A 12,265-nucleotide genomic window follows, 5' to 3' on the forward strand; every position below is an offset into this window, starting at 1 on the left:
GCATATTTTTAAAGGTATATGCCTTATATATTGTGGGAGAAGGGACATGATATTTTCATATTTTGCCCTTGCATATTTGCTTGAGAAAGTCGCTTAAATTGTCTTTGCACTAACATAGGACAAGATTTGACAATAGAACACCCTATGTATAACCAAGCTAATAAATCCAATGGGATTAGGGATGGTAAACTCATTCAATTCTCATCTTAGCCTGATACAAAGCCACTACACTACCAATTGGTACTTTTGCTAAACCGTCACCCTATGTTATTAACTACTTTCCCTATGCTTGGAAATTTTAAAAGAGTCATCATCAATATTTGTGGGATATTTTGATAGAATTACATTCTTGAAACATAATTTTGAGTTGTTGAAACATTTTCAATACAACCTTAGTGATCAGTAGGAGCCAAATGTAAATAAAATTCAATAATACTAGAAATAGATAAGTTTATACAACCAAGAGTAGAAAGACACAAGAGGAAATACTACTGTAGATGGAAAAGATCAAAAGTTTAATTGGATTTTTGACAAGATTGAATTCTGATTTCCAATAAGAGACAAACTCATATGGAACAAAGGCTTATGTGGGAAACCTAGAAATAGGCTCTAAATAATGTTAATCCATACCTCTAAATCTCCTCTCAATCATACAATTTGAAACTTGATTCAATTCTAGCAACTAATAGAGCTACTGGCCTGAGACCACATCTAGTGCATCTACCTCATCATCATCATCATGAGAGAAGGCTTTAGCTTATATAGATTTCAATGATATTCTTAGTTATCGATGCAACCCGCAATGTGAATGTCATTTCTTGATTAATTTATTGTCAAGAGGGCTTTTGATCATTTTCCCCTTCAACCATACTTGCTATGACAATTCATTTAAGAATACATTCATTAATCCGTGAAGATATTTTAAACCTAAGTTTCATGTAGATGTTCTCAATATTTTATCTTTCAAATGATTAAAATTTAATACATTTTGATTTTGGAAGGTCTTGTAAATAAGTGATTAAATGGCCCATGGACAATAGTGACAACCACTAGTATGAATGTGAGGCTACCCGATGCCATTGCAAGGTGTTTCCCTTCAAATATTCTTCCATTGATTTGGTTCTAGACTCCCAAATTGAATAATTTTTAAGGAACAAGGGAAAACTAGAATCTTATTACTCGTACTCCAAAGCTTAAACATTTGGGTGGAAGAGTTCTCATACGGTTACATTAGGATTGATTGGTATATAACGAGGGATAGACTCCTGAAGAGTTGATTTGGAGGATTGATACACTGATCGACTCATGGACTCATCAGGAGTTGGTCACCCTGCAGTTCTTTCGAATCTCGCCGCTCGATCCTGTGAGAGGACCTATGTTGCCCATATTCACCATCGATTTCTTGAAGTTCTCAAAGAAATCAGGCTGGTTGCTCGCAAAATCGGTCGTCAACTGTATCGTCGAGCTACCTGCTGTCGTATCCAGTACCTCGTCCGAATTCAGAAGCCCTTTTCCTATCTCCAAATTGATGTAGTACTGATTGTTGAAGACTGTCGGGCTGAAGAGATCCAGCGGAGCTAAGTTGTTGTCTCCCCCGCTCTGTGGGCAGATTGCCTTCAGTTGCTGCGCGTACGTTGCATCCAAGGTCGGGTCTTGTTTGCCGCTGTTGGCTTGGTTGTAAAGCCTTTGCCTGAATTGAACGCAGCGAGACAGGCCTATAGTATGAGCTCCTGTTCCACAGATCAAAGATCGATTTCTCGTTATACGAAAACGAAGCGGACGAAACTACAGCTAAACCCATACAAGATTGCCATGAGGGAGCTCCCACAACTTGGAAGGAAAACAGAGACCGGTAGTACCTTTTGAAATGCTCACCTGATAAAGTAACCAAATCGAGAGTGGAAAGACCTTGAGCGGAAAACTTAGTCATGAGGGTGCTGAGCGTGGAATTTGGAGCCGGAATGTTGCTATTTGCTCCACTCAAACTCGCGGTTCTTGAATCTCTTCTTCCTAAGAGTACTTCCCAGAACGGCCCTGCGGACTGCATTCAATAATCCGTTGTGCCGTAAAATTTAACAGTTTAGACATAGAAATCAATGCCGAATAAAAGCAAAATTCAATTTGATTCCTTCCAGGCTTCCGGCTGCATGATCAACTCTGAACTGGGGAGACAAATGGAAGGTAAATGGCAAATGGAAGTTTACCAGGGCAACGCCATCGCGAGAGGCTAAGGCTAGAATGTCGGCGCACGAAACGACTCCGGGGCAAGCGGATTCCACTTGCGCTTTGATGCTATCGATAACCTCGAAGCCTCTAATAGAATTATTATTGGGCCGTGCGGTTTTCTCACCTGTAAAGGTTGGCGTGTCATCCAGTAAGACGGATGCATCGCAACCCTGCGCCAAATTCAAACGATGAGCAACCGGACACAAGTAAGCGCTAATCCAAATTGTTACAATATGTGTTCCAACTCCTGCATTACGTATGATTGCTAGTAGCTTGCTAATTACAAATGTGTTCTTCAATTCCCGCATTGCTGTGTGAGCTTGGATTCTGTCTCCAGTGCTAACACAATCTCCGAAGTCATACGCATTTTGAGCTCTGCAACGATGTTTCAGTGCGTACCTATAATATATTACATTATACGAGCATCTATGGGACCTTCGAAGTGCCGGCCATGTCTCAGACCACCATAGTATTGATGCTTGAAATGGGAAATGCAGAGATAAAGAACATTCTAGGAGCACGGCAGGCCTCAGGCTCGACAGTGGCACGATTCACGAGGCCTGGACGGAGGTTAAACCTGAACAAAGCAGTCGTGAAAAAGCAAGCGCAGGATAGACGCTGCCATACGGGCCTCGTTCTGTACTGCCTTCAGCATGCCACTGAATACAATGGCCTCCACTTCCGGGCACGTCGTCGAGTAGAATCCCGGACTAAGTTGACAAGAGACTTGACTACATAAATAGAGCGTGGTGAGAGCTAATATGAGGAGAGAATGCCGCGCCATCTCCGCCTTGTTGTGCGGGAATTGTTTTGAGAGGATCTAACAGGTCACTGGAAGAAGGTGTTCTGCAAGGCAGGCACGCTCATCCTATGCCTTAATACCTCGCCCAGTTCAAGATGTGAAAGAAGTGGCTCCATACGAAGGTTTTATAAAGAGAACCTGCAGGCGGTATCCACCATTGCTCTTAGAAGTTTGATTGTGTTTGTCCTCTTGTTTCACAGTTCAGAGAGAATCCGGCCAAAAACTTGTAATGAAATTGTAGACGTCTTTTAGGAAAATTTTGAGTTGCAGGCTCGTTAAGACTGTTGTTGGTCTGTCTAGTCACGAACAAGACCCAGATGAGGATGACACTTCTTCGAATTGAAACAATATGTATACCGTAAGTATGAGAACTGTCTCCATTACGTTACTGGGTTTATGAATTTTTCAAAAACGACGTTTTAAAGATTACTTGTTACAAGTGTATACAGTTTAGAGACTCCGATAAGTCGATATGAGATCTTTGAGACTCCTTTAAGTCAAAATAGGACGTTGTTTTGTTTTTGGGCCTGCCCTCTTGGTAGCCTTAGCAACTGTTCTGCTTTTGCAAAGCTGAAAATCCAGATTATTGGAAATTTGGATTCTTCGTTTTTTGCAATTGGTCCATCAGTTATTGCAAGTGCTTTGTTGTTGCAAGTTTCTTTATTGTTGGAGGCTCCATCGTCAAAGTGCTTTAATGCCTACTTTTAAAAGGCCGTGGAGAGTTTTTTAAAATTGCAAGGTTGTAGAGGGTTTTGAACTCTATACTTAGAATTAATTAGAGATTTTGTATGTGCGTGTACATATACATATATAGATAGATACTACTGCGTGTTTTTTTTAAATATGTAATATGTGATCCCGTGTGTTGCTACGGACATAAAAGACACTCGTATGTTCCTTGTAGCTTCCATCCGTATTGTCGATCCTCACTTTAAGATCCATTCGCATGAAACGCTAATCTCTCTCTCTCATACTAGGACTGGGGCAAGTCCATTGTGCTCCCAACACCTGCGGATAGTTCTCTAGGGTCGACTTGGCTAGCTTTATCTCAATATTGCTAACACCAAACATTTCAACTACAAAATGGCATCGAAACGTCTATGTTTAAAGCGGAACACTTACGAATTCTGAATACCGAATACTGAACATCCAATTCTTCAATTTTTGGACATGTGGCATGCTCTTCGATGCCTCCAAGTTGCCATGTGTCCTCTCTTTTTTTTCCCTTGTCCATGGATAATAGGTCAAAGATGAAGTGCAACTATTACACAATATATGTATTGGACATCATGGTCTCTTTGAGTCTTTTGGCCTAGTGTACTGTGTGTGGGTGTGTGTGTATATATTGGTCTTTCTGAGTCCTTTGGCCACATTTTTCCTTCAAACATATGCATTGGTAATTTGCACATATTTAAAACATTTTCTATGAACGCATAGGATCACCTTTTATTGAGCGCTTGGAGTTGAGTTGGTTTAGCCTTTAGCCTCGTGGAGTAGTTCCCTCTCTTCAAATCAACTCATACTCACAATGCCAACTTACACTTGACTTTGAGCCCTCAACTTACGCTTGGTTATTAGATACATAATCTAATAGGGGGCTATAAGAAGGTGTTCGCCTTGTTTCGCCCATCTTACGCTTGGTTATTAGATACATAATCTAATAGGGGGCTATAAAAACGTGTTCGCCTTGTTTTGCCCATCGGAAACCTTGACATTTCATAAAAATCCTAGACATACAAGCATCACTAAAGCATAGTTGAAACTATAATCATCAAAGGGCGTTACCAAAATTCTGTCGTTGGACGCCAAAGAATCCAAAATCCAGATTAATGTTCCAAAAGAATATATATGCAGTTTATGTAGGAACGTTAACTTGCGCAAGAGAACGATTTTGGCTTTCCGAGGTCTCGTATATTCAAAATTAGTATTCAGTTGACGGGGGTGGGATAATTATTCGTTCTTTCCACGAGCTGCACACTAGTTGCTCTTTAAATATGGCAGCGCATCAACGATACACATTTTGATCAAATTGGTTTCGGCTGCGCTTTTGCCACCATCATATTCGAGCATCCGCTTCAGTGTCTTCGCTTTTGCCACAATCATATTCGAACATCCGCTGCAGCGTCGCAATCTGCCAACCCGCGTATAGCTGAAACATCAAAATCCCGGTGGATATGAAGAGCAAGTCGTAACTACTCCGCAAGCCAGACGGCTTTTTAGCACTGACGAATGGCACTTAGCACTCAGCAGCAGCGGTCGAGAGATGTTTTGAACCCAGATTTAAGCTGACAACGTTCCAAACACGCATACCTTTCGATGAGGATACGCAATATCCCAGTCACCAATGACAAAGTTTGTACTAAAAGTGAGCTTTCCGACTAGTGTCTACATAAAGTGACCTTTCAGACTCGTGTCAAAGGCTGGCATTATCTACCAGCAAATGTACTCAAAATGCAAGCATAAACTATCGAAGGGGAGACTTCTGTTTGTTTTGTACTGATCGCTACAGAGCAAGAACGGTTATGACTTGAAAGGATTTCAGCAGAACGCGATCTTTACCAAGGGATTAAACGCAATGATTAACCCAGCAGATGATGCTTCTGAACGTTGTGGTAGGGACTGCGCTCGTACGTAGTAAGAATCCTGAATGATTTTCATGCTAATATTGCAACGATACAGAGGGTCTAAAACAGTCAATCTGGCAGAACTTTAATTGTATGGAATAATGTGGTAGTACGTTTTATCTTGGGAGAAAAAATTAATAGTACGTGGTACATTAAGCAGTTCACCGCATTGTAACACGGACAAAAGCAGTAGAGTTGGAATGTTTTCAACAGACTTGGACTAAAATATGGTATTAGGTAGGTACGAGGGGGGCCAAGCTAGGTAGAAGGGGAATAAGCTGCGATGCAAGACGATGATCCTTTGCAAATAGTACGTATAATTGGAATAATTTCAACAGCAGAGCGCAAATACAGGAAGTAGGTTGAATAATGGTCGTGGTAGAATATAAATATGGAAAAGATGGCGATGGGCTTCAGGACAGTGATAGGAACGTGGACGGTTGGTGGCGGTGGAATAATGAGTTGGTGCTGCTAGGATTAGTCGTTAGCAACTTGGGTCTCAATCACATGAGAAAATTCTTGCCCTAACTGGACAGTAATGGACAGTGAAGCTTGATTAAGTCACATGAAAGGCCAACTAAGAAGAGGGTGAACGCTTGTTTGAGACGGACATGTCCATTCCAGTTCGTTAAGGACTTGGCCTTATCTAAGGGTCTTAGGAGGGTCTTGGGACTTGTGAGGAACTAGGATGGGAATGGGAAAGAAAGGTCCCATCCATATTCAAGTATTTCTATCCTACTCCCAAACAACCAAAGAAATTGGGAATGGGTTAGGTAGGAGGAGACATGAAATCATTTCATATGTTTAGGAATTGGCTACAAGGACACTTGTCATCATGCCATGTGTTCCAATTCCTAAATAGGCTCGTAAAAATAGAGGGAGCCCATTATGATTCCTAAATGGGATTCTGGACCCTAAGGTCTCGGGGGATGCACTACTCAGAAACCTTATGTATCACGTGTGTTCAAGGGATATTTTAAAAACCCCTGAACTAAAATTTTTCCCGAAAGAAGCTTTTATGCCAAGATACCACACCATACTTTCCTCCCTTTACTTATGAACTAAGTGATTTTTTTCTAAAGTTGAATTATTTAAAAACCCCTCCTGTTATTGTAATTATGTTAATTTTTTTCAAAAAGTTAAATTAAAATACCCCTCCCTTTGAATGCACGTGGTACCCTAAATTTTTGTGAGGTGAACTCCCCGAGCCTAAGGTCTTGACTCTTGAGGCCAAGTTTCAGGATGGAAGTAATGATGATACATATCGTAACCCATGGTAGTATCATCCATGTACAAAGAATAATAAACATGGGTGGCCTTTTATTTTTGCCTGCAATCTGAGAGACTTCTTAGATGCCACACATTTTTGCAAGATTTTACAAAAGTTTAAAATGCAACAATCATGTTTTCTTACATTGGCTACCACTTACTGTTAAGAGAGAAGAAGAAGAGATGATAGACATACCAAATAGACTCCCAAAGACTGATTCATATTGATCACTAGCTACTGTACATATATAGGTGAGACCTAGTTCAAGCTGGGGCAAGCTATATAGAGCTCTAACACCCCCACTCAAACAAAGGTCTCTAGCTACGAATGAAAAAACCCTTGGGGAGCACAAGGAAAAAACCCGAGCTCCTATATACAAGTATACAAGTTGATCATTTGTACAATTATTTACAAGAATTTAATGCAGATGTGCATCTATATACAAAAGGTCACCCATCGGTGTGTTAATCTTGGAAGAGAGAAGCTGCAAGAACTCCAAGTTCTGATCGTAGCACTGTGAAGTGTGCCTCACTAAGTCCTTTAGTGAGAATATCTGCAATCATTTGAGAAGTGGGACAATGTTCAATCATTATCATCCCTTTCTTCACTTCATGTCTGACATAATGATAATGAACAGCAATATGCTTGGATTTGTTATGCTAAACATAGTCTTTAGCCAGACTTATGGCACTTTGATTATCACATCTGAGAGGAGTACTGGATGATGGAGGATGACCAATATCTGTGAGGAATTGTCACAGCGAAACCAATTCTTGAGCTGCTAGAGAAGTCGATATATACTCAGATTCTATGGTAGAAACAGCGACACAACGTTGCTTCTTACTTGCCTAAGAGACCAAGCAACCATTGATAAAGAAGTAATTACCGCTTGTAGACCGCATAGAGAAGTGAGAGCTTGCCCAATCTGCATCTGTATATCCCAAAAGATCAAGGGACATCACAAAAGATGATTTTGTATGATGTCGATAAACTAATCCAAAATCAGAAGTGCCTTCCAAATACTTTTAAACACGTTTTGCTACAGATTGAGGGAGCAACCAGATATTGACATAGAAAATTGGCAGTAAAAAGAATATCTAGTCGAGTGTTCAAATCGACAAACTGTAGGCAACCAATAAGATTGGCATAGGTTGATGTGAAACCTCAACATCATGAGTTAATCGAGTATTTTTGACAGAGCTCACAAGAAAGGAGTGGTTGTAGAGTGAGCATCTTGAATGAATTTTATTTGTCGAAGTAGTAGAATTCCCTTGTGACGAAATTGTTGAACTTGACCACCAAGACACGAATGAATGTCATCAAGATCAACCATATCAAATGCTGAGGATAAGATTCTCTTGACATGTTGCAAGAAACCAAGATTGTTGCAAACAAGTATGGTGTCATCCACATAAAGAGCAAGAATGACAAAAAGAGCACCATCACGTTTGGCATAAAAGTTGGGGTCGGAGAAACAAGAGTTGAAACCTTGAGATGTTGGAAACTGATCAATTTTCATGTACCAAGAACGAGAAGCTTGTTTTAGTCCATAAAGAGTAGATGAAGGCGACAAACAAGATGGTCTTGACTGGGAAGTATGAACCCTTTTGGTTTCTCCATATAAATCTCCTCTTTGAGATCTTCATTAACAAAAGTAGTTTTCACATCAATTTCATGAATCTCCAAATCAAATTGAGTAGTAAAAGCCAAACGTACTTGAATACTTGTGCTACAAACAAGTGAAAAAGTATCATGATAATCAACTCCTGCAATTTGTGAGTATCCTTTTGCATACAGACGAGCTTTACTAATTGTCAAAAGAACCATCAGCTTTGGTTTTGGCTTTATAAACCCACTTATATTTGATAGGAGTGCGACCAGGAGGTAGTTCAGTAAGAACCCATGTACCTTTAGAGATCAAAGAATCATGTTTAACTTCCATTGCCTCTTGCCATTGGCTCTTTTGTGCAGAAGAGATAGATTCTGTATAAGTAGTAGGATCTTCATGAGCAACCATTGCATGATCAATGATTTCAAAGTCAACACAATCATGAGTAGAACCATGTTCAAAATCAATAGGCAGATCTTTTGGGATATACAGATGCAGATTGGGCATGCTTTCACTTCTCTATGTGGTCTACAAGTGGTAATTGCTTCTTTATCAATGGTTGCTTCGAAGATATAGAACTCGAGATACACAAAAAAAAAGAGGATAGAACGTCAAACAGGAGTATGCTAGAAATAGCATACATGAAAAGAAAATGCTTTAAGCTTGTTGATCACAAAACCACGATATTTTTGGAGACATAATATTTTTTTTAATAAAAGCAGAATTTTGTGTGGTTGAACAGAATTCTGTGTATGTTGTGTATGCTATGTAGTTACAAGAACCCCATTTCCACATTGTGTAATTCAATTCTTACAGCCAGCCACATTTTAATTAGCATGATTGCAAGCACGTCTATAGCTGACGAAAATAATTTCGAATAAAACATAACTCCAAAACGTTTAGTTCACAAGGCATTAATTGATAGAATGTTGCACAAGGAAATTGAAAGCCAAAAAAGTAAAAGGAGTATATATTGATTCATAGCTCAAAAAGTGCTTGTATGTACATATAGCACGAAGCCAAGCCACGTCCTGTGGCTTCAAGTACAAAAAATAAGAGGAGTGTATATACAAGAGAGGCACAAAGCCAAGCCACTGGCTTCAAGTACAAAAAAGAGTAGCACTACTTCTACGACTAGTCTAAGTTTTCTGTGTCCTCGCTCCTTTTTCACCCCCTTCTTCCTCATCTTGTCCCTCCTGATCAGCCACAAGGTCTTGTAAATGAGGAACAGGGAAGTAGCAAGCTAAGGGTGTCCACTTTTTGTTCACTCCCCAATCCTTAGGAGGTGGAAAAACAAGCTTTTTAGCACACAAAAATGCAAATCTCACCTACTTCCCTATGGATCTAGTCTTTGAAGTCTTCAGATACAACATCGCACATGCTATTGTGCACACAATCGTATAGTCTGATCGAAAATTCGATGCACACACAAAAAATTTCTTTGTGTCACACGGCATGGTTCCAAGGTGGTCACACCTTTGTCATGAACAGAGAGTGTCATATTAAATTCTAAATTTCTCACTCATTTTAGATTAAATGTTATTAAAACTTTGTAGGTGGTCTCTTTACATTACGTAGAGCTTAAGTTGATTTATTGGTAATTTTTTGAATGATTTATTTAATTATAAATAATTATTTATAATAAATAAAGTCATAAAATACATGCATTTTAGTAGTATACCACATTTTTTTAGTATTTTGAATAATTAAGCAAATCCAATTCGGTGGAAGGTTAGTAGGCACATAAGGGTGTGTGGTTGAATCATCAAGTCCCAAATCCAACGGTTAGATTTAGGAAGATTGAAGTTTAATTTTTACTTTTACTCCTCAGAAGATCAATAAAGAATATTAAAAATAAATATCGTAATTCTCAAACATGACCAAACATTTCAAAAATGTTAATATTTTTAGTCCTCCGCATGATGAATAAGAGGAAAAAATTTTGGTTAAATTTGAGTAAGGGAAACATACGATATGACCTCCAAGAGTGAAATCTCCCTTTTGTGGGGGGAAAAAGGGCCACCCAAGCCTAATACCAAGACAAGGTAGGCTTGGTATTAGGCTTGGTGAGGTAGGCTAGGAGCATCACCGACCCTAGTGGCAAGCCTTTGGAGTGTGCGTGCTGCCCATGCGGAAGGCTGAGTCATCTATTTTTGCCTTGCAACCATGCCACGTTGTTAGACCGCATGGTGCCATGTCATCAAGGAGATGTGACATCACTCCTTGCCATGTCACCTTACATTGCCACATGTGCTGCCACATCAGCCACATGTGCCACCTCATCATTCCACATCATAGGAACTCTTGGAGCCATGTCATCACACCTTGCCACCTTGGCATACCTCGTCAACCTTGCCACATCACCAATCCCTCCACCTCAATTTGCCATGTCAATCTACCACCTCATGAATGCCAACTCATCATGCCACATCACATTTCCATGTCATGGAAGAGACTCATATATTCCACACCATATTGCCACATCATGACCATGCATGGTGCCACATCAGCCACATGTATACACATCATGATGTGCGCAAGGCATAGAATACCTCGATCGAGGTTTATGACCACGATGTGCGAGGCATAGAATACCTCGATTGAGGTTTATGACTTGCGTGAGGCATAGAATACCTCGATTGAGGTATATGACCTCGATTGAGGTTTATGACCTACGTGAGGCATTGAATACCTGGATCAAGGTATATGACCTAGGCATAGCATACCTCGATCGAGGTTTATGACCACGATCAAGGTATTTGGAGGTACAAAACTGGAATAAAATCAAACGATGCAAATATTCGAAATTAATGTTGGATTCCAGCCAATTAGTTTCAATCTTAGCACCTTCTCCACCAATAATAATCAAGAGCAATCTAAGAGCAATCTAGTGGATGAGTTGAGGCTCTCTCTAAGACACCACGTTTTGGTTCATTTCACCCATTCTTAGCCATTCTTGCCTCCTCATCACTTTGTCACACCTTCCATCCTACTTTCATTGAGAATGGGTTCTCAAAGCCATAGAGCTAGTAGATGTGAAAGATGTAGGAACCCCCCCCCAAATCTCATTGACGACGAGCGCAAGCGGAAGGCTCGTGAGCGCAAGAGAGCCTAAATCATCTGACAGAAGCCTCTGCTCTTAAGCAGTGACACGTCCTAGCACTCCTGAAACCCCTGATCTGCAAACAAATTGGTAGAGTGTAGGAGGCTTGCTGGTCTTGGTGCACGTAGAGATAGGGTTGTATGTAGCGAGGTCCTTAGCAGTGTTCGATGTTCCTATGCTTCTATTAAGTATAGGAACTCCAGTGATGCCTTGGAAGCACGTCGTGCTATTGTGGCTGCCATTAGTAGACCTCATATGATAGGTCATGTGCATACCGCTTCACGTCTTCTTCAGATTGCACCGCGCACATTGCGAGCAGGCATGATTAGGAGGCAGAGTCTAGAGGATAGTGAGACTGATTCTCTTTGGGCTTCGAGTGGTCGTGCACCTCGCAGCAATCGATTGTTGGATGATTCCACTAGGTTCTTCATACAACAGTTTTGGGAGGAGCATTGCAGAGCATCCCCGGTGTTCAAGAAGGCATTGTGGAAGAGGGTGTCACGCGGTGTGTACATTGAGCATGGTGCATGTTTTTTGGAGTGTACCCAGACTGAGTTGTACACTCAGTTTGTAGAGGTGCACCCGGAGTTTAGGATTGGGCAGAGGTCATTTGAGCGATGCAGGCCATGGT

At 40.5% G+C, this 12,265-nt stretch overlaps 1 protein-coding gene across 1 annotated transcript; it reads right to left on the bottom strand.

Annotated features, from left to right (window-relative positions):
* Window positions 1–1,215: 1,215 nt before the first annotated feature.
* On the bottom strand, window positions 1,216–3,091 carry LOC147890943 (peroxidase 4-like). Its single transcript, XM_087390030.1, has 4 exons — window positions 2,804–3,091; window positions 2,205–2,396; window positions 1,876–2,041; window positions 1,216–1,730 (listed from the first exon to the last, which is right to left on the bottom strand). Exons 1-4 carry the CDS (start codon window positions 3,008–3,010, stop codon window positions 1,315–1,317), a joined length of 981 nt encoding a protein of 326 aa, XP_087246156.1. The 5' UTR covers window positions 3,011–3,091; the 3' UTR covers window positions 1,216–1,314.
* Window positions 3,092–12,265: the final 9,174 nt, after the last annotated feature.

Source organism: Dipteris shenzhenensis, chromosome 18 (assembly GCF_047967505.1).
Source record: "Dipteris shenzhenensis isolate YYH24624 ecotype China chromosome 18, Dip_SZ_1.0, whole genome shotgun sequence".
Classification (NCBI taxonomy): domain Eukaryota; kingdom Viridiplantae; phylum Streptophyta; class Polypodiopsida; order Gleicheniales; family Dipteridaceae; genus Dipteris; species Dipteris shenzhenensis.